The sequence below is a fragment of the Tachysurus fulvidraco genome, chromosome 7 (assembly GCF_022655615.1).
Source record: "Tachysurus fulvidraco isolate hzauxx_2018 chromosome 7, HZAU_PFXX_2.0, whole genome shotgun sequence".
Lineage (NCBI taxonomy): Eukaryota > Metazoa > Chordata > Actinopteri > Siluriformes > Bagridae > Tachysurus > Tachysurus fulvidraco.
Window position 1 is genome coordinate 5,606,303 of NC_062524.1, and position 23,233 is coordinate 5,629,535.

Here is a 23,233-nt window from a genome sequence, read left to right on the forward strand (position 1 = left end):
ATCCTGATAAATCACAACATATCACATTTTCTTCAGGAAATGTACGTTCTAGTTTTAATTTGTTGTACTGCTTGTTCTTTATAGAAAATAAAATGATTTCCCAGTTCTTGCTTCAGTGTGTGTTATAATAACATTTAAGCAATTGCTAGAATTCTAGGGGAATTATTTTTCATCAGCAAATCTAGCTTTACTTAAGCATAAGATGTGGTCATAACAACCTCAGCAAAAAAACACTCGTCAAAGCCAACATCAAAGTTTGTTGCAACGAACTTTACAAATCTAGTTAATATTCCACTCTTATGGTGTTGAATTATGTTAATCAAGGATTTATGTTAATCAAGCTGCATGACACAAGGTGGCTTCCTGAGGGAAAATAATTTTTTAAGTCATTGGTTTATTTCCTTTTAGTTCTAGCATATTTCTGTGGATAATATAGAAGCCCAATCTAGTTACAATGCTAGTTAAATTCAAACTTTACAGGTCCTGTATCTCATACATATCAAAGGAAAGGGGCAAGGTAACTCAGGGTATCATCTGTCTTCTTGCACCATTTGTCCCATTGTTATGTTAATGACATTCAGGGTGGGTGAAATTCCAGGATCGGGTGTGGGGGCTGTTACATCCTTTCATGTTTTGATTGTCACCCGAGTGTTTTGTCGCTATCTGATTGGACTGCCCCCTAAAATGTGTATATTTACAATGTATTACAACTTTAAGTCAGACTTGATGACTGCAGCGCCCGTGCCAGTACGCTCTGACTTGCAGACTCGTTTCATCGTGTATCTACAATAAAGACTACTGCACAAGGATATCCAAGTCTCCTGGTCTTCTCTGGAAAAAGTTTACAACAGGACCGAGCACTGAATGGTGTGAAGCCCTATTTTTTTTGCTCAAGTTTATTATTTTCTTTTTTTTAGGGCACACACGTCAGAGTCGTGCGACAATAGGCTTGGGCAAAGGCTGGAATACGGGTGTGGCAGGGGGGCTCTGTAGCAGCCCATGTAATGCAAAAACAAACATTTGTGCACAGATCGGGCAATTATGTACGCACATGTACGAGAGTTGGTATGCATATAGATCTCATCGACCCGAACAACCACCCAACAGGAAGTCGGCCATTTTGGATTGTTTTATAAGTGCATGCGGTGAACTTTTAAATACTCCTCCAAGGGAATTCATGCACATCAAATGTGGTGAACATGATGCCGAGACATTGCACTTGCTAAATTGCGAAGGGATTTTTGATATCTCGAACAGTGCTGCCATGGCGAGGCGACAAAATTATGGCGGATTCAGAGAAACAGGAAATGTCTAATATCTAAATCAAAAAATGTCTTATTGTGATAACAATATTGTGAGTCCTGGGTATAGTGCCACCAACAGGCCCCAGGAAGTGTGTCAGTCACAAAGGTGGATTTTTTCACAGTTGCATGCAATGAACTTTTAACTCCTCCTAGAGGATTCATGCGATTGAATCTAATGCAAAATTGCGAACGGATTTTTGATATCTCAAACACCGTTGCCATGGCATCGTGTCAAAGTTTACTTTTATTTCAGGCATATTTAAGGCTTTTGTCGTGCTTAGATTAACTTGAAATTTGACACATACATCACATTTGTCGGCTGTTAAGTGTGGACAAAAAGGTCAGACAAAGGTGTGTCTCTTAAGTGGCTCACTAGGGCCCCCGTTTGTCTAAAATGTGGGGTTTAATTTACCTACAGTCCCCAAATGGGTCAGTAACAACATAAAATAGTCCACTGATATTTACCCACTTCATGCACTTGCCCACCATGCATTGTTTTCTGGGAGGCACCGTATAGTGATAAAAAAAAAATGTGCGAGGGCCCGCCATCGCTGCTTGCAGCTATATTCTTTTTCTTTTCTTTTTTTTTCTTTTTTTCACACATTGCCCATTTGGGGTCCCTTAACATGCTCGAAAACTCTTGAAATTTGGCACACATGTCAGAGTCCTCTAATATCTAAAGCAAAAATGTCTTATTGGGATGACACGCGGTGTGTATGTTCGGCCAAGGATTCCGATCACATCGATGTGCCTATTGTGAATCTCGGGCATAGCGCCACCAACAGGCCCCAGGAAGTGTGTCAGTCACAACAGTTGCATGTGATGAACTTTTAAATACTCCTCCTAGGACATTCATGCGATTGACACCAAAAGTGGTCAACATGATGCCGAGACATTGCACTTGCTAATTTGCGAAGGGATTTTTGATATCTCAAACGGTGCTGCCATGGCGAGGCGACTAAGTTATGGCAAATTAAGAGAAACAGGAAGTGTCTTCTATCTAAGGCAAAAAATGTCTTATTGTGATGACTCGCCGTGTGTATGTTCGGCCAAGGATTTCGATCGCATCGATGTGCTTATTGTGAGTCCTGGGTATAGCGCCACCAACAGGCTGCAGGAAGTGTGTCAGTCACAAAGGTGGATTTTTTGACTGCTGCAGGAATTTGAGAAATTGAGACCAGACTTGGCCACCATGACGCAGAGATATTGGAGATGCGAAATTGCGAACGGATTTTTGATATCTCAAACACCGTTGCCATGGCATCGTTTCAAAATTTACTTTTATCTCAGGCATATTTAAGGCCTTTGGCATGCTTAGATTAATTTGAAATTTGACACATACATCCCATTTGTCGGCTGTTAAGTGTGGACAAAATGGTCAGACAAAGGTGTGTCTCTTAAGTGGCTCACTAGTGCCCCCGTTTGTCTAATATGTGGGTTTTCATTTACCTACAGTCCCCAAATGGGTCAATAACAATGTAAAATAGTCCATTGATATTTACCCACTTGATGCACTTGCCCACCATGCATTGTATTCTGGGAGGCACCGTATAGTGATAAAAAAACGTGCGAGGGCCCGCCGTCGCTGCTTGCAGCTATTTCACCTTGTAGCTGGAGAGAGCCTTAAGCCCACAGGGGATGTAGTGGTGCAGGAGCAGTAGCTTAAAGGCAGGGCTATTTCATAAATCTTGTACTTTGGTGCCAAGCACACAGAGCATTGCACCTGATAGTATGAGTTAATTTCTGTGTGTGTTTGTGTTATGTTCCACCATGTTTTTTGTTTATTTATTTTACTATGTGTCTTTGTTTCTTTGTTTCTTACCTGTCTCTGTCCAGTCATGTCATTTCCTGTTTTCTGCATGAGTCATGATCATTTTCATCTATAATTTATATCATGAAGACTGGGTACAGATTTATACAGATCCAGTAGTCTAGAAATAAATGTGTGTCCATGGGGAATGATACCAACAAAAACAAAACTGCACAAAAAACCTGAAACCATCACAGAATGTTCAGGCACTTGACAAGAGAGACATTGCGTGGGAAAGAAGAAAACAATTAATGGGAAGATTTTACAGGGACAATGTAGAAAATAGTAAACTATGTAGATGGTGCATGCTAATATCTTCTATTTTGTAATTTCTACATAGCATTAAAATGTTATGCAATGCTTACTGTGGTCGTTACAATTGTGTTTGATACATGGTTTAGAGTAATACTAAACTGTATAGACTTTGCATTGCATTACATTACATTATGAGGAAACATATGTTTTGAATCTTTTCAATTGTTAAAACTGAAATAATATACTGTTGCTAATGTGACATGCCGGTTTCTTTGGTTTCTCACAACATCAGAAGGATTTGGCCATATTTGTCCACACAGTCTGCTCAGGTGTTTGTTCAGTCTCTTGTCATTTCAAACTGGACTACTGCAACTCGCTGCTGGCAGGTCTACCTATGAATACAATTCATTTTCTGCAAATGATCCAAAATGCAGGTGCATGACTTGTTTTCAACCTGCCTAAAATCTCACATACCACCCCACTGCTGCGCTCCTCCACTGGCTCCTGTAGCTGAACACATCAGATTCAAAACACTGGTGCTTGCCTACCCAGATAAAAACAAAGCAGCTCCCTCTTACCTAAAAGCTCTTATCACTCCTCACACTGCACCTCAGTCCCTCAGATAAACCAGCACTAAGAGGGAGTTATACATCAAGACTCTTTTCTGTTGTGGCACCGAGGTGGTGGAATGAACTTCACTTAGATATCTGAACAGCTGACAGTATTTAAATGACGTGTGAAGACCTATCTCTTCTTGAATATAGCACTTACTTTCCCTATTTGTTTTGTGTGTATTAAAAAAATGAAAAACCTGAACAGTTTTAGGTTGATGGTTTCCTAATCTGTAACCTAGTGAACCAGTGTTAATGTATTCATTAATAAAGACCTAAAAGCACTATTAAAAGTCGCTCTGGATAAGGAAATGTAAATATATACCTATAGTATGCACTATAATGATATTGTTTGATTTTAATAATTGTACCATACAAAAAAAGTCTATTGACACAACTGGTTCTACTTCTACTTCGAGTCTCATTCACCTAATAATTACTCATTGCTGCCAAAGATAGTACTACAGTTTTGACTGTTGGGGGAAAGTCAAGGGTGTAGCCAAACATTCATATTATGTCTCCATTGTAATATTATAATACTCAACTCAATTGTAATTGCAAATGTTGTCATCAGTTTATTAATTATATATTACTTACCTGTTAGCACAGTCTAGAATTCACCACAAGTCTTGCAGTCCTGTAGGTAAAAACACCAAATGAGTTATAAGGTGAAACTGCACTCATTATAAAATGAAAATAAAATGGCATCAATTACTGTGAATGAGCTCTGTGATGAACAGCAGCAAATATTCTTATTGAATTGTTGTATACAGTACAGATGTCACCCAGATTAACAGCTCAGTTTCACTATAAACTTCCCTTCAGGCTTTAAGAGTAAAGAAGTTCACAGCTTTATCTGTTTAGCAATATAGACAATGTGAAGATGCAATACAATAAAGAAATATGATTTGTTGTGCTGCTGTTCTGTATTTACCTAAACATTAATATTATGTTTGAAGAAATGCTGAAATTTGGGCTTACTACATCATCAACCCCTGAGTTCTCGTGTTATTGGGCTGTGCCCATGGATTTATCATTAAACAGTGGCCGTTACTCAGGGGCGGTTCTAGACCTTCTTTAGGGTGGCTTCAGCCCCCTGTCTGTGATCTCAGCCACCCTAAACCTAGAAGTATAATTTTTACTTTCAAAAATAAACAATAAAAATTACGTTAAAATGCAGGACATGTCGTCGATGGGAAAGAAAATTATTAATCAGTTTGATCCAAGAGCGATTTTTTTTTTTACTTTGCTTTTACGCGCGTGCGTTGTAGACTTTCAATAGTGCGTCATCAGCTGTCTGCTTTATTTGAACGGAAAAGCACAGGTACGCGCACCGTGCACGTGCAGTCAGAGCTGGAGGCGTTTATCTATAACGTTAATCGGAGGAAATACGCAAAGACTGCAACCAAAAGCAGTGAAACTCTTACCACCAGAGTTGATAGCACAAACAAAATATTAATGCAAACAATCCATTCAATAAAAAAAATAAAATAACATGAAATAAAAATAACATTTATTGATTTGGTATTTTTGTCTTTTTAATATTGTTTATTAATGACTGCATTCATTGGACACACTGTTCGTAGAGAATGCACACATAAATGAACTGATCTGATTCAAAACTGGCATCATTACATCATGCATACAATTTTGGTGTCCACTTTTGCCATTTTAAATAATACCATAACTTTTGGCTTACTATGTAGTCATATAATATATAATATAAAACTCTTATTGGTTTAAATTCTCACTGAGGGCTAAAACCCCCTGAAGATAAAATCCTAAAACTGCCCCTGCGTTACATACTACCTTTTAACTGTTTCCTTAATAAGCTATTTCCTTTTATTTTACATTCTTTATTTCTGGTGTGTTATTTAGACTGATGTGTGTTCCAGCTTCTTCTGTGCTGCGGTTTATTTCTGTGATTTCTCTGCATTTTTTACTTGCAGTCTTCCATTATTTATTATTAGCTAGTATCTAACTAGTAAATAGTAACATGTATTAAAGTTTAGAATCATTCATAAAAGGATTTAATAGTAACCTACCTTGTGAGAAAAGATTTCAGACAAATGTTTTGCTCTTTTGAAAGTCGCCTCGTGAACGAGGAGTTGGAAAAGTGCTTTTGGTTTCTCTTAGCAATAGGGTTTCTATACAGTGGCAGAGAAGTGTGAAAGAACATAGCAAATCAGAAAACAAAATAAAAATCCCAAAACATAATAACAAATCAAAAAACAATATAACAATTCAGAAAACACAGCGACTATTTATACAAAATATATAGTTCATAGCTTGTAATATATAGGTAAAGGTTAAAATTCTTACCGCTGATTGGAAGAGATATCTGTCACTCAATATATCCAGGAAATACTGCACCAGTGGAAAGTCGTGTGTGTGAATGTGTAAAAATATTTCATCATTACTTGTGTCCAGAATACAGAAAACTGAAATGTATAGAATGAACAAACCCAGATGGCTCATTAGTGTCATTAATGTTCCAGGGACACCAAGACTGTTTACACTGAAAGACTACAAAACAGAAATAGGAAAGGTGTATGCAGGGATATACTTGTTTATTTGCAGAAAGAAGGACTGTAAAGTTATTTATTTATTTTAAAGTGTATTAACATGGCTTGCTCTGTGTCTAGGAGAGCAGGTTCACGACTGAGCATCAGACACAGAAGTTATCATAAGAACACAGAATACTGAGGTTTCTGACCTGTCCCACACACGGGTAAGATTAATATATCTAGCTGATTTTTTAATTGGTGAAAATTAAATCATTTTTTATATGATTCCTCTTTCAGCCAATAAGACTACAATCACACCAGAAAAAAGTATGAATAATAAAATGTAAGCTGTTTTTAATCTTGTCATGATTCATGTTTACTATTAAAGCAGAACAAATGGGACACTGTATATCAAGTGCTATAAAACATCTAATTACATCTTTTTGTTTTCTCCAGAACATGTACTATATTAGAGGTCAGTGTTAACATGACATATGTGTGATCTTTGGATTCTTCCGCAGTCCAATGTTATAATCTTTTTTGTGATGATAACTTTTAATGATCGTTCAAGATACAGTAGATAGAGTTCAAAATGAAATTACATCTGGTGATAAAGGCCTGATTTTGGTTTTAAAATAATGCCAGGTACTTAAGAAAATGTTGCAGAACTCAGCTAGTTTAAGCTAGCAAGTGTAACGGTTCCGTTTAATTGTTAATTGTAAAGAGATGATTTTGGTTATATGTTGAGCTTTAAGCGCCCTCTTGTGGCGCGGATTGGGATGGTAACCCGTATTTCAAGTGTTGAGTTCATTGTTAAGTGTCACGGCTCGTACAGTGAAGTTGTGACCGCATAAGGTTGTAAGTAGCTATTATTTGTCATATAAATATAAAGTTTAATAGGTTTTACAATAAATTCATTAATCTAGAGATTCAATTATTGCTAAAAATCAAACATACAGTGCATAGAGTTAGCATTAGATAGCGCCGTATGCTAGCGGTCTTTTGTTAGGTAATTTGGATTTCGTGTATAAAAGCCATTACCTAAAACTAAGGATATAGTTACCAGATACACAGAAAGAAATATGAAAACCAGACAGCAAGGGATTACTTTTCACAAGTGAGAATGTGTTTTATGCGTTGGTTTGTTTTAGTCCTTGGTTAACGACCACAGCTAATCGATGCTAGTTACCCATTAGTTTTTGACAATTAGGAAATCCGACAATGTTTGACTTAAGTAAAGTTGGCCACATATTCACAGATTAGAGTCTCCCGAGTCAATAACTCCTGAGCTAAACGCTGTTACTACACAAATAACACCTCTTTTTTATCGTAGTAATATAGAGAGGCAGCTACAACCAGTTACAACCCAATTTCCTCAATATCAGCTTTCCTCCACGTTGGACAAAATACATAAGTCTCTATGTGCGAACACCTAAGAGACAGATTCCAAGGGACCGTCTGCAAAGTGCAAAACCCGAAATTCAAAAAACAGTCAATAACTTTACTGTAATATAGTCACCAAACTTAGTTCACACGTCATTGATGTCCTGATAGATATACTACAACACTTATTTGGGAGAAATGTCTTTTTGTTGATTTTTCATCATTTTATTGATTTGTATTTATTATGAAAATCATAAAAATAAAACAAAAAGACATTTCCCAAAATAAGTGTTGTAGTATAACTATCAGGACATCAGTGATGTGTGAGTTGAATCTGGTGACAGTACAGTGTATTACAGGAAAGTTATTGATTTTTTTTTATTATTATGAATCCATTTTATGCTCCTGAAAGGTATCCAGTGTTCCTTCATCCTCCAGCAGCTTCACATCATGGTGCGGTGTGGGAAAAGTTGATTCTTATTTTAAGGCAAGTCTTCTCTTGTACAAGAACAAACAGTTGACGAAGAATTAATCATGATCTGGATGGAATGACACCTAACCATGTTCTGCTTCAAATATGTTAAATTAATCCAAACCGAGTTTTGACCCACTTCAAGATTGTTTTTCCAGTTTCTATGGACATTTAATCAACATGCACACTAATGCTGGTGAGAAGTATTGTTCCATTGTGTCTATACAGAGCCTTGCTATGTTACCATTGTTTGTGTGACTGTGTACGAGTCTGCTTGTTTCTCTTTCTCACTTACTTTCGGATTTGTTTGCCTGTGTGTTTTGCTTCTATGGATGTGAATGTTTTTTGACTGTACCTTTTGGATTCTGTTATGGATTTGTTGTCACTGGATTTTCCATTAAATCTGTATATGGATCCCACACATTCTGCCTTTGGGGCTTCATTACATGCAGTAAGACACAGGTGATTGTGGTGGATTTGGTTCGACACACTCTGTATTTGATTAAGTGTGTCGGACTGATGTTCTATTGGTTGCTTATGGCTTGCAGTTACGGAATCAGTAAAAGATGCATACGGCTCAAAAGCACATGTCTCGTGTCGTTCGTTAAAATACACTACAGTATACAACATCGTCAGAAGTGACGGTGGAGTGAGTACCGCAAACTGCTTTGATTCATGTGAACTGTCTTGCATGCCAGCTAAAAACAAAAGGCGCGAGTGCTAAAGAAGAGAAGTGAAAGTCAAACTTGCCATTCTGCTTCACACAATTGGAGAAGAGGCATTAGAAGTGAACATATTCAACATCTCTCTCATTGATGAAGAGAACGAGACGATGGAAGACGTGCTTATAGCATTCAGAGGCTATTGCAATCCTCAAAAAAATGCCTGAATGAATCCCCTGCACAAATGTTAATGGGCAGAGTCCTGAGGAGCACACTCCCATGCTCTAGCGCTGCGCTTCAACAGTCAAACCCACAACATGTACACAAAAGGCTGGTGGATTTGCAATCTCGTATGTGGCATCGGTACAACCCACATGCCAAGACACTACCTGTGCTGGTTCCAGGGTCCACAGTACATATGCAGACCAGATATGGATGGAGGCCTTCTGTTGTGGTGCACCAGAGAGATGAACCCCGGTCTTACACAATGCAAACACCAGCTGGAAAAACGTTCAGGAGGAATTGACACCACTTGAGAGAGATATACCCAAGTCTGTGCAAAGGTGTTGATCCTGATGAACACCTGAGAACTCTCCGGTGAGAATGGCTGAACATCCAACTCCCCACACAAGAAGTGGCAGGGCAGTAATACGGCCGACTAGATATAATGATTATGTTGTGATATGGAAGTGTCTAAAAAAAAAGGTGAACAGTATTCTTTAACAGATTAAGCAAAATTTTGTCAAAGAAATTTGAAGGGACTGATGTTTACAGAGAGCACTTGTGAGTAAATGTTCACAATGGTGTTTTGGTTAGTTAAATTAGTCAAGTGTTTAATTAATGTTTCTGTCTGATAGAGTTGAACATGCACATGAGTAGATTTGTGTTTAAATAGTGTTGTTGAATGTGCTAATTAATAATGTTACTACCTTAAGATAGATGTTCTGCCTTAAGGGTTTCTTATTTGTTTTTATAATTATTTTTCTTTTTTGGAGGTTATAGGGAGCTGGGTGCCATTTTATGTCCCAGTTTCTCCTGTTTTGTGGTAAGGAAGGGAGTCAGGGAATTGGTTTTCATTTATTTTAATTGTTTAGCTTCAGGCATCCTTACTTTACTTTACCCTTTACTTTACCTTTTACTTTACTTTACCCTTTACTTTTACCACCTGTTCCTAGTTTCCCTTGATGCGCAGCTCTATGTCTGTCATGATTGTCAGTCATTATTTGTGATGGGACGCCGGGTTATCCAGGTTATGTTTCCATGTATTTTTGTTTCATGTATGTTTAATAAAAGCAGTGCATGCACCAAATCTTGCAAATGAGTCTGATCTGCTAAATGCAGGAGATCAGTGCAGATTTGCGTTTGATCCCCGCCACCAGCTGCGTTTGTCCTAAAACTGCGTTTGTCCCTACACTTGAAGCAGGTCTATTACTTTCTCTCTATGTTCCACTGATGAATAAATGATTGTCTTTCTGCACAGAGACATAAAATTTGTTTTAATATTATGTTATTATTATGCTTCAAACATGAACAAAGAACGAATCTGATTGTCAAGCACATTGTAGGACTAATATTTCTACTGATAACTTTATTCATTTTTTAATGTCAAGAAGGAGAAAAAAAAGACTGTGTATAAAGGTAACACTGTGTGTGTGTGTGTGTGTGAGAGTGAGAGAGAGAGAGAGAGAGAGAGAGAGAGAGAGAGAGAGAGAGAGAGAAAGTATATAGTGATTATTCTAATAGAATAGAATCTAATAAATGTTTCCTTATTATATTTTTTGTCATTTCTGTTATTAAGTTGCTGTTTATTCTAGTTGCTGTTGCTATTTTATTCTTTATTCTTATGTTTAGAAGAGTTGTCTTTCATCAGATATAATGATCCAAACTCTCAATAGCTTGTTCTTTATTGAAGCGTCTCCAGTCTTTGGGGATCTCACCATAACCCTGAAATGTTTTATCATAGTACTTTTCCAGGTCTTTCTGGAATCTGCACACAAACCATTTCCAGTATGCGAGCTGTGAAATGTCTGGGGCGATGCTCCAGGTTGCATAGACTCCTCCTGCTGTTCTGTATGATTTGTATGGAATACACACATCTTCACTACCATGTGGGTAGAAACATTCATAACTTTGCACCATTGTTGTGCAGACAGTAGAGCGGAGATTAGTTGTGCTATTGAAAAACATCCCACTTATACCATCTACCCTATGGAAGGGGACACTGTGATCTCCGTCATGATCCTCTACTGTGTTGGTGCAGGTGGCTTGACAGAATGGACACTGAACCCAGCAGCATTTACAGAGATGTTCAATCAGAAGCTCATCTGGCTTCTTCCTGAACTTCTCAATTTTGATGTCTTTTACATCTTTAAAGCTTTTGTCTAGCTCTGACATCATGTCAGTGAGACCATCACTAACAAGCTGCTGTAGAAATTCAAAGTCTGTAATTTCTTTGTGATCAGTGAAGGTTATTTCTTTTAAGCTCAGTTTATCTTTTAGTAAACTGGTGAAACTTCTCAGCCACATGTCTGCATCACCACAGCTGTTCTTGACCTCTTCAGTTGCAATGTGAACAGCATTTCTTACAGTCTTCACTTTCTCTTTTAGATTTCCTTTAAAAATGTTCAGAACTGTGTTGTTCTCAGAAATGTACTCATTAACCTTCTCTGTAATGAAATGTTTGAAGTGCTTTTGGGGATAATGAATGTATTCCATGTACTTGTTAAAGTCCTCTTTTTCTGCGAGACTTTTCAGGATGTGTATCTCAAGCTTTGTTCTGTTGCCGTTAAACTCTGGCATGATGGATCTGATCTGTGTTGCCAAATCAATGGCAGATTTATTGTAAACTACTTGCAGGATGGATTCTCTCAGGTTACTGCAGATCAGTTCACCAAACACTTTTGTTGTTGTTGCTCCTTTGCAGTAGTTTCTAAAGACACTGTAATAGTGTGTTTTCTTCTTGGACAAATAAACTTTTGGATCATTTGCATCCCTGAATAGGTTATGGTGCTCCACAAATCTGCAATTCATAAGTTCACACACATGAAGGCAGAGATCCAGAGTGAACTCCTTGTTGATCTTAATTCTCTGTTTCTCACTGTGGTGTTGTCCAACTCTCTTCTTGACAAGGTCTGTTATTTCCTGTATATAGCTGTCTTTGTACCCGAATCTTGTGATTTTGTTGCATGTCATCTTGATCATTCCATCAGTTTCTTTGATCACATCTATAACCAGAGTTCTTACTAACTCATTGTCTTCATAAGCGAGTTTATTCATGCCAGGGATGTAATGAGTTAACTTCTGTCTTTTGAGGTTTGCAACGTAAGGTGAATAATCTGCCAGTTTGTCTATATGTCTGTAGTCTAATAGAGACCTTTGTTTATACACAGAAGCTTGTTCATTACCCGAAGACAAAATCTTTACAGCATCTTCCCAAAAATTAAAAGTTCTGTCTGGAGGTGTCTCGCATGTAAATTCACCCACCTCCAGTGTGTCTCGTGTCATCTCAGTGACCCATTTGTCCCACAATTTGTCAAATTCTTTTTTAAGAACTTCATCAGTAATTTCACTTTTCAGTTTCAGAGCGAGGTCTTTGCTCAGATTGAACAGTTTGGTGTTGTATTCTTTTTGTGTGCTTTGTAGTTCAAAAGTCTCTCGTGTATGTTGATGTTGTATAACTTCATTCACATTTTGTTTGGTGTTTCTGACAAGGTCTTCATAAAGTTCTCTGATTTTAATTTCACATCTCACTCTCCACTGAATTAAAATGTCTTTGTCTTTGTCCTCTTCAAAACATCTCCTCATTGAGTTGTCCACTTCCTCTTTGGTCTTTTTCATGGAAGAATAAAGATCCTGTTCTTTAATTTCTTCAAGTTTTTCAATTCTGTTATAAAGTTTTTCTTCAATTGTTAACATTGCACTTCTGAGGGTCCAGGTCCATTTTCCAAACTCATTCTCCAGTTGTCTGTACACTGCAATCTCCAGTGTGTTTTTGAAGCTAAACACAAAGTTCTCATTGAGTAATGCATTCCAAAGGTCACTAATGCGTGATTTAAACTGAGAGAGAGTGATACCAGTAGATGGAGTAGCTTTTTTGAAAATGTCTTTCTTTAGATCCAGGACATTTCTGCTGTATGATGGGTTTGGTGGTGCCATTGGTGGACTTCCCTCCCAGAGCTTTGCAAAATAATACACATCATCTTGTACATTGAATTCAATAACATCACTGAAACAATCAGCTTCACAGTCTTCTTCTTTAGCAGCTAGCTTGGTCATTTCATCCAGTTTTTCCTGTAAGCGTCTCCTTCCTTCCATGTTTTTCTCTCCAGCAGTGATGTCTCCAACATTCTGATGGACAAACATGCATCTGGGATTCAGTCGGACCTTCTTCATCCTCAGAAAGGCCTGAACAACAATCTGAAGGATGTCCTGCATCTCAGCAGGGTTCTCTCCAAAGATGTTGATTAAGGTCAGGTTTCCGAGACCAACAACGAATGTGGCGAGTTCATTGTCATGATGACGAGTGAATTTTCCTGCAAGCTCAAGAGCTCGAAGTCCTTCAGTATCTACAACTATTATGTAGTCAAACTTCAGCTCTTCCTTCATCTCCTCTGACACTTTGACCAGCTGCATGAAGGCTCCTCTGGTGCACCTTGAGGCACTGACAGCAAACTGGAGACCAAACATGGCATTCAGCATGGTGGATTTCCCAGATCTCTGAATCCCCATAACCGACAGCACAAACACCCTCTGATCCCCCAGTATCTTCACAAGTTCATCTAGAACTGCTGAAACCCAGATCAGAGGAACGTGAGCAGCATCTCCATCCATCAGCTCTAGTGGATGACCAGATTTTAAGACTTCTGCTGCAAGCTTAGGGAGAGAGGTGAAGGTTTTTCCTTTATATTGTTCATTGGATTTTTGTACAGAAATAAAAGCCTCGTATATTTGGCCCATCTCTCTGAGGATGTGTTCCAAACCAAAAGTTGCTGCATTCAGTTTTTCTGAAATTTTCTCAAGCGCATTTTGTTCCAGCTTCATTTGATCTGATTTGTCATGTTTCTTCTTTAGGTCTAAAACTGCCTTCCACTTTTCATTGTACTGGTCATGAAGTTCTGAAAGATCACCTGAGGTGTGTTTGTCCAGGAGAATCCCAACCCATTTTAAAAAGAATAATCTTTCATTTTCTCCTAGAACGTGCAGTGAGGAGGTGAACTGTACCATAAGACCAGAGAGTCTGTAATTATGCTGATCTTCACGGGTTTTCTTCATTTTTTCTTGTTTTTCAGACTTCTTCATTTCTAAGTTGTTCCCATGAAGTCGATGCAGGTCTTTGTTCATCTCACACCAGTCGTGCCATAACTTCCCCTGACAGGGCAGAAATGTTTCCTTTAATTCTGAACCTTCATATGCCTCTAACTGGCTCATGAGCATCTGTGCAGCTTTTTTCCCTATCTTGCATTCAATGTCATCTTCATCTTTTGTAATCACTTCAGGTTTGTTCAGATCTTCAGTTCTGAAAATTGATGGTGACTTTGAAAGACACTCTTTGATGGTTGTTCTGAGATTCTTGGCTACATCTGTATGATTTCTGTCTTTAAGACCAATTCTGTAATTTCCACTCATGGATCTAGTGGCACATGATTTGTCCTCAGGAAGTAGACAGATCAGTGGTTTGGTGTCTCTGAAGAGCTTCTGTATTATCTCCTTATATGCTGCTTTTTCAGGATTAGAGACAAGTACAACATTCACTGAGGACATTTCAATCAGGATTTCCATTTGCTTTTTATTAGCTTCTGCATCACCATGGAGATTACAGAATGCCACACAGTCAGGGAAATAATCAGTTTCCTTCCCTGATGGACAGAACCAAGCGATCTCCACCATTCCATCCATCAGGAGCCGGTTCTTGATGCTTCCTGGACAGTGTCTGTGGAAGAATGTGTGATGATTTTCATTGATCAAGCTGTTCATCAACTGAGACTTGGATGAAGAAACAGCACCGAGCCTGAAGAAAGCCACCATTGGAGTTTGAGCTTCAGACATGGCCTGGTTTTGACTGACTGCAGCAGAGTGACTCTTCCAACTCTTTCTGATTTGGCGAAAAGTCCAGAGAGGAAACTCAATCTCTCTGGTGAAGGGATTGGGCACCAGCAGAGGCAGAGCGTACTGACACTGATCTAGTTTAGTCACTATTAGCTGCTTTAGGAAATGATCAGAGCAGTGGAACACGGCCATCTGGACATCCATTGGGTGAATAGGATATTTATGGGTTTCACTGTCCAAAGATTCTGTCTTTGTCAAAAAAAAATCATCAAAGTCATCGTTGTCTTCTTTATCTCCAGTGTTTAAGTAAGTGTGTTCAGAACTGCTGGAGTCCTCTTCAGTTGTAATGTATCTTGCTCTGTAGTCCATCATTAGCATTCTTTGTAGAAAGGTTTCCACTAAGTTCTCCTCTATACAAGGCTCTTGTAATAAAGTTATTTGAAGAACATCTGATGTTTTCATTTTTTCTTTGTACTTTTCATTAAGCTTCAGTCTGATCATCAGTTGCTCTGGTTTTGTCATTTCGAGCTTTTTCTGTTCTTCACAAATTGATAAATCTTCATGCCCAGTTATTGTTTTCTGTAAAATAAGATGTAACATTCTGGTTATAAATAATTGTTAAATGACAGTCAACATTTCATCCATCACTTCCATTACTAAGCAACAATAAGTATACAGTTGTGACAGAGCTGTCTAAAGAATATATTAGATGTTGGGGTTACGACAAAAGCAATTAGCCAGTGAGCTGATTTCCACCAACATATCAAACATATTCTCACATAGATTAAGAACGTTTCCTTTTCCACATGTGTATCTTGGAAACTGTAAATCAAATTCAGAAAGAAGAAAACAAACCAACATCTAACCAGTATGTTTCAGTTTATAACATGATTATTATTTTAAAGGAGAAATATCACCAACCTTGTTGCATACCAAGCGTTTGTATATCTCGTTTTCTTTCTACCGTGTATGACCATTGTTCTGCTTAATCAGTTTGGGCCATGCTGTTAGCCTTGCTCTTGTCTGTTTGTTTGCTCTGCCTCTGCTATTGTTTTGGTTTGAACTTTTGGCTCGTGTTTCCCATTCACGATTTTGCCTGACAATTTGGATTGAATGCTCTGGATTTTTCTCATTAAAGCTGTGTTCTCTATTCTGCATATGGATTCTTTTGTCTCCTCATTACACTGCTACAACTCTACTTTCTAGGTCTGACCGATAGTCAGTACAACAATGTCTTTTGTGATGCTGAGATTATACTGTTCACACAAAAAAACAACAACTCTGACTTGTGTTTTAGTCACATCCCACCTTTGCTGTAGGGAGCAAAAAGCTGCCTTCTCAGATTTATAACGATTCCATAAATATGTAAAAGACTCTATAAAATTAGTCTCAGAGAGGTTTTCCTTGCTACTTTCATCTCTGGCTTGCTTATTAGGTTAAATTTTTTTAAATGTTCATCTGGAATTGATAGATTTCTCTAGAATTTTGGATAAAAGTGTTGACTTTCCCAGTCTTCATGCTTATTCTGGATAAGGGAATTTTACAAATTTTTAATTGTCACATTATCCTCTTAGACAATGTGGAATTAAAGATCTCACTCTCAAGCCAGGTAAAGTGGCATTATTGTCATTTCAACCAAAGATATCTGATATACAGTAGCACACAGTGAAATGAATCAACATTCCTCCAGAATCATGGTGCAACATAAAACAACATCTAAATGACGCAACACAGAACAAAGACAAAATAGACCTTCACAGGACTACATAAAGTGCAAAACAGTAATTACTAAAACTGTACAATAGGACCAGCAAAAGATAAGCAGACACTTCTAGTGTGGAGAAAACCTTCTTGGTTTTCCTGTTATGGGCCGCCACAGCGAATTGTCTGTTTCCACCTAACACTATCCGTGGCATCCTATACTCTCCAATAGACGGACTTCCATATATCTCCTCTTTGGCCTTCCTCTTGACCTGGCAGCTCCATATCAAAATCCTCCTTCCAGTATAACCACTCTCCCTCTTCTGACCTTGTTCCCAAAATAGCCAACCTGAGCTCTGATGTGCTTATTCCTAATCCTGTCCATCCTCATCACTCCTAAAGAGAACATCAACATCCTCCATCTCTGCTACCTCATGCCCATTTCTCATTGCTACAGTCTCTAAAAAATGGTCTCACTACTATCTTGTACATCTTTCCTGTGATTTGTTCTGACACTCTTCTGTCACACAATACTCCTGACACTCACTCCAGCCCACCTGACACTTGTCTCTTCACCTCTTTTCCACATTTCCCGTCGCACTGTATGGTTGACTCTAAATACTTAAACTCCTGCACCCTCTTGCCCTCAGCCCCCTGTAACTTCACTGTTCTACTTCCCTCCCTCTTGTTCAAACACTTATATTCTGTCTTACTATGACTGACTTTCATTCCTCTTTTTTAAAGAGCAGACCTCCACCTTTCCAGGTGTTCCTCCACCTGCTCTCTACTCTCAATACAGATCACAATGTCATCCGCAAACATCTTTGTCCACAGAGATTCCTGTCTGACTTTATCTGTCAGCCTGTCCATCACCATAGCACACCTAACCCTAACCCAGGATTTTTAAATGATACTTTTGCAAGTACACCTATTAGAGACATATTACCTATTAAATTAGTAAATTAATTTATCTTTAATTTGAAATAATTTATATCATCATAACTTCTGATATGGTCAGGTGTGAACGGTACAGTCTCCCTTCCCCAGCTATAGTTGGTTGCATCAGCGATGGTGAGGAGACTGAGTACAGGATTAAATTGGATAACTTTGGCATATGGTGTGAGGGGAACCATCTACAGCTCAAAGGAGCTTTCTACAAGAAGTGCCAGAGCTGTCTCTACTTTCTAAGGAGACTGAGGTCCTTCAACATCTGCAGCATAATGCTGAAGGAGTCTGTGGTAGCCATATCTTTCTTTTTTGTTGCATGCTGAGGCAGTGATCTGAATGTAGCTGATGCCAACAGAATGAACAAACTAATTTGTAAGGCTGGTGATGTTGTATGAGTGGAGCTGGACTCTCTGGCTGTAGTGTCAGAAAGAAGGATGTTGTCTAAGCTGCTGGCCATCTCAGACAACATCTTCCGCACACTCCATGATGTCCTGGACGGATACAGGAGTATGTTCAGTCGCAGACTCGTCTAACCAAGGTGCTCCACAGAGTGACACCGGAAAACCGTCCTGCCGAAGTCCATCAGACTTTACAATTCCTCAGTACAACAACATCTCTATATATAAGTTTCTATTAGTGTATTCTTATGTTGGTGACTTGGAACTGTGGTAACAAACCCAATTTCCCACTGGAGATTAATAAAGTATTCTGATAAATACACACTGATACATTTTCATTCAACACAACCCTGGTATGTTGATGTCCTTCTAAGAGTGCACAAGAATCTTCTTACCTGTCTCTCTTCTGTTGGGTCTTGTTTCTGGCATGTGACAAAGTCTGTGAATAAAATTTTAACAGAGCATTTAGGAGACAATACATGTTGATTTTATGCTGGTGTCACTTGGTTGTGGAGCCATTACATTTTCAGGTTGTCAGTCACAAAAAATAGGAATATTCAAAAGAAATGAAAAACTCCTCTTGTACATATCCTGAACTACTCTGACATACTTCTCTGCCACTCCTGACATCCTCATACAGTACCATAGCTCCTCTCTCTTCACCCTGTCATACACTTTCTTTAAATCCACAGAGACACAGTGGAGCTCCTTCTGACCATCTCTGTACTTCTTCATTAACATTCTTCATGCAACACAATATTTTTTGGATCATATGGTGCAGACACCAAATTTTTTGACAAACATTTAAATTGTACAACGTGATAGCCATCAGAATACAAGTCTATCAGTTGTTCTAAATCCTATATCCAATCATCTCAAGGATAGTTGAACAACATTGTTTTAAATTTTTCTTTGTTACTCAGACAAAAAATGTGTATCTTAATTCAACTGTCCTTCAAACCAGGGTTTGATCCCCGTCAGCAGTGCTGGCCTCTGTCCAGTATAGCCTAATGAACTGGGGTTAGGGTTAGGAACTAATGAAGTTAACTACATTCAGATTTTTCACAAATCAGGACAAATTTTTGGACAGTATGCAAATTAATCTATTATTAAATGATTTACATAACATTAACTTGTTCTTTATATAGTTTGCCACCACAATTTTGTTTTATTTAGTTTCAGGTCAATAATAAAATTATGTAATTTGGCCTTGGGTACCAAAACATTTGCACAGTGTAAACACCTGTGTTTTGATTTTTTTTTTTTTTTTTTTTTTTTTACTAAAATTTAGTTTTACATTCACTTCATTTGTCTTAATTTTGTCTTTAGTAACACAAGTAAATCTTTTCTGTCCCTTTCTTCTAGGCATGTGATCAGGTTTAAGATTGCTCTTCATTTTAAGATTCTCATTCTGAAATAAATGTCTAAAAGTATTTCATCTTACCGTCTAATGTTATCACAATGGAGGATTTTATTGTGTCATCACTACAGTTGTTCAGTATGCGTCTCAGTTGGATTCTGTCCTCTTCTGTAAAGTCATGAGGCTGCACCGCAAGTAAAAATACATGAGGCCCATGTTCATGTAAAACACAGTCTCTTATTTTCTGACTCAGTTCCTCCCGAGAGAGCTTTGGGTCAAACAGATGAGGTGCATTGATGATGGTGATATTTCTTCCCTCTACCTGTCTACTGACACTCTTACACTGCTTTACTAAATGTGGAGAATCTTCAGTCTCAAACACAGAATTGCCCAGGATGAGGTTTCCCAAACTGCTGGTATGTAAGGGACTTTTCCCCAACAGAACAATCCTCAGCTCTGACCCTGGGAATATAAGGGAAAAACACATGTACAATAAATAAGAACATATGTACAAAACAATAATCTGTCTATTATTTATATATACCACTGAAATATGTGATTTTCCTCAGTGGACATGATGCATAACAATGAAACTAATTTAACTGTAAAACAAGTGTATTTATCATAGACAAATGAGCGTCAGATTTATTTTTCTGTTTAAAAATAGCATTTATCAATTAGTATAAAGACCAGGCAGTGAAAAGTAGAGGCCATCCAAAACCTACTGTATGTAGTAAGCCAACATAGCATGCTAAAAGAATGCCAGTGGTGGTTCTAAGCTACTGATCAAAAAGTGAGGGTTGACGTACCAGACAGCTAAGCTAGGAGATGAGCAAGGCTCCAATGCTGTTGCTGTTACTAAATAACACATTTTAGTATTTTACCAAGTCTTAAAACTACTAAAAGTCTTAAACTGTCATTATCAAGAACAGTGAGTAATCATTCATAGTGCAGGCTGCAAAACCAAGTTTAAAGTCTAGATTTAAATTCAAATTTTGGAAGTGTTGGTTGTTTGAAAACCCCTACTTAAAAACCCTGACTGAGAAATACATCATGGTTTGGAGCTGCTTTGCGTCCTGGACACTTCGTGATAATTGAGGCAACAGTGATGACAACGACCAGAATATACTGACCAGTGACCTGTAGCTCAGTTAAAGCATTATATGCACTTCTGGCATATGACCATGCGCTACATAAGCATGCTGCCAACACAGGATTCTTGACTAGATGGCCTTTTCAGTCTGCTGTTAAGTCATCCCTCCTTTATTCCTGCTCCTGCTCTGCCTTGTTTCAGCCTGTCTGTTGTCCTGTCGTTGTGCCTGCCTGCTCTTGCTTTCTGCTATGCATTGCAGTGTTTTCCTGTGCTAAGGAACATTTTATGACACTGATTTTCTCCTGAACTGCAATGCTCTGTTCACCCTTTTCTCAGATGATTGAATTGTCTGTTATATTAAACTCTGCCTTTACTTTTTCATGCCTGCTTCCATTAAAGACTATTAATTTGTATTCTTGTATATGTTCAAATTCAAATTAAAAAGTACTTGTAAAGTGCATTTAACAATGGACATTTTTTTACAGAACATAAGAAGCGTAATACAAAAGTTTAATATTATACATAGATTAATGTAAAACAAAAAAGCTAAATACGAAAAGCTCTACCGCCTATAGTAGATTTTGATACTCTGGGAACTACCAGAATACCAAGTCCGAAGTTTTGTGATCTCAAAGCGTGTGAAGGATTGATATTCTGCATTTGGGATCTAACCTGTCTTCCCTGACACTACTGAACAGAAGGTTATGAGTTCAAATTCCAGGACCACCAAACTGTCATTGCTGGGCCCTTGAGCAAGGCCCTCAACTCTCAACTGCTCTGTTGTATTTATAAAAAAAATGAGATACAAAGTCACGTCTGCCAGATGCAGTAAATTTCACTGGCCCTGTTCATGTACTCTGCACCATTACAATAAAACTTTAGTCTTATCTAAAAATCACTCTAGAAACTCAACTGAAAAAAGAGAGGAGATGTGGAAATCAATGGTATAATAGGCTACAGACTAAGCACCCGGGCAAATTTAGAGGAGGGATGAAGTCAGTGGTGCCACACAATGCTGCACCAAATGAGTAAATCAACCATGGGTGGTGTGCAATCATATATGTGTCATGACGCAGGGTAAGGAAGCGGACCCAAATGCAGGATAGCCAAATCAACAGGGTTTAATAACAAAAGGACATGAAACAACACACAGACTAGAGACAGGACAAAGACAACAGTAGATTCCGCGATGCACAAGGCAACGCGGCACAGTTAAATAGACACGCTGATCACAATAGGAAACAGTTGTGTAGACAGGGAGGAGCAGACGAAGGCGGGGCAGACACGTGACGAAGAACGTAAACAGATGCACGTGGCCAAAGTCCGGGCTGAGTCATGACAATATGCTATCTTGGCAACAATGTTGTTTTTAATTTATGATTGGGTGTATAGCCTGCAGCTGTGCAGAGAATAAAACCAAAGTGCTATTAGAGGCTTGTTCTTCTTATAATACAAACATGACTATAAACATGTGGACATAATTATAACTGAGTCTTGGCATTTAAATGACATTAAACACTTATTATAGAACACATAGAGGAGGGCAATAAGAATAATGGCTTGCATTATTACTTTCACTGGAGCAAAATCATAAATGTTTATTATTATCATTATTATTAGTAGTAGTAGTAGTAGTATTGATGTTATTATTGTTGTTTTTGTTGTTGTTGATTTACCGGTCAGTAGCATAAATTGTTTTTTTACTTAGTATATGTTGACATACACAGAATATATTTTTTTACTTTTGTGTGATATGTTAGATAAATAATACAAATAAAATGTTATTGTTAGAGATATTCCTCAGTTTGACAAAGTACCTAGTTTTCTTTAGTGTATTTTCAGCTAATATTTCATGTATTTCAGTTAATTTAGCATGTATTGTAAAATATTACTGGTCTTTTTAACAGTATAAATATTAATAAATCATTTCTGTGTCATTTTCTCCCCATGGTCACAGACAGGAAAAGACCTAAATGTTCTATGTTTGGCTTTGCATCTAAAACATAGCATCATTTTATAGTAAACTAGTGTAAAGATTTTAAGTAAAACATAACATAATATAAACATAACATATTTCATGCAAAACTCCTTGTTTGTGTTACTTTAAGATAAATTCATGTCATTTGTTCCTTACCTTCTCCCGATGCCATTTCATGTCTCGCGTGGAGAAATCTAAAGTGAAAGTAAAATTAAAGTAAAACAATCAGAAACTAACACACGTCTATGGTGCAGTTTGATCACCACTGGAATTTTCCAGATCCGTTTCTTGTAGGTAGAAATATCTCTGTGGTGGATCATTCAGTGATGTCCAGCTACAGCTGTTGAGCTTGCTGCATAAAAGTGTACAGACAGCGTTGTGCTCTGAAAGACTCGTGTGTATGGTGTGTGTGTGTGTGTGTGGTGTGAAAGTGAAAGTCAAAGTGACGTGACATACGGCTAAGTACGGTGACCCATACCCAGAATTCGTTCTCTGCATCCCATCCAAAGTGCACACACAGCAGTAAACACACACACACACAGCATGCAACATCATAACACATTTATATCCATTTTTACACACTACCCCTGATTTATCATGTAAACAGAAGTCCTGCTCTCTAACATCTTGACAAACAGTACAACACACATCACTCACTCTGCACTTAAAGGTGGGGTGTACAAGGCTTCAGAAAACTGAGTCAGGC

At 38.0% G+C, this 23,233-nt stretch overlaps 1 protein-coding gene and 1 long non-coding RNA gene across 2 annotated transcripts; one reads left to right on the top strand and one right to left on the bottom strand.

Annotated features, from left to right (window-relative positions):
- Positions 1-7,190: 7,190 nt before the first annotated feature.
- LOC125145279 lies at positions 7,191-8,763 on the top strand. The gene is made up of 2 exons (XR_007143628.1): positions 7,191-7,345; positions 8,283-8,763. It is a non-coding gene; the product is annotated as an uncharacterized LOC125145279 (long non-coding RNA).
- Positions 8,764-10,546: 1,783 nt separating this feature from the next.
- On the bottom strand, positions 10,547-22,959 carry LOC113634702 (interferon-induced very large GTPase 1-like). Its single transcript, XM_027133816.2, has 4 exons — positions 22,684-22,959; positions 19,541-19,918; positions 18,492-18,535; positions 10,547-15,628 (listed from the first exon to the last, which is right to left on the bottom strand). The coding sequence occupies exons 1-4, from the start codon at positions 22,697-22,699 to the stop codon at positions 10,871-10,873; spliced, it is 5,196 nt and encodes a 1,731-aa protein (XP_026989617.2). The 5' UTR covers positions 22,700-22,959; the 3' UTR covers positions 10,547-10,870.
- Positions 22,960-23,233: the final 274 nt, after the last annotated feature.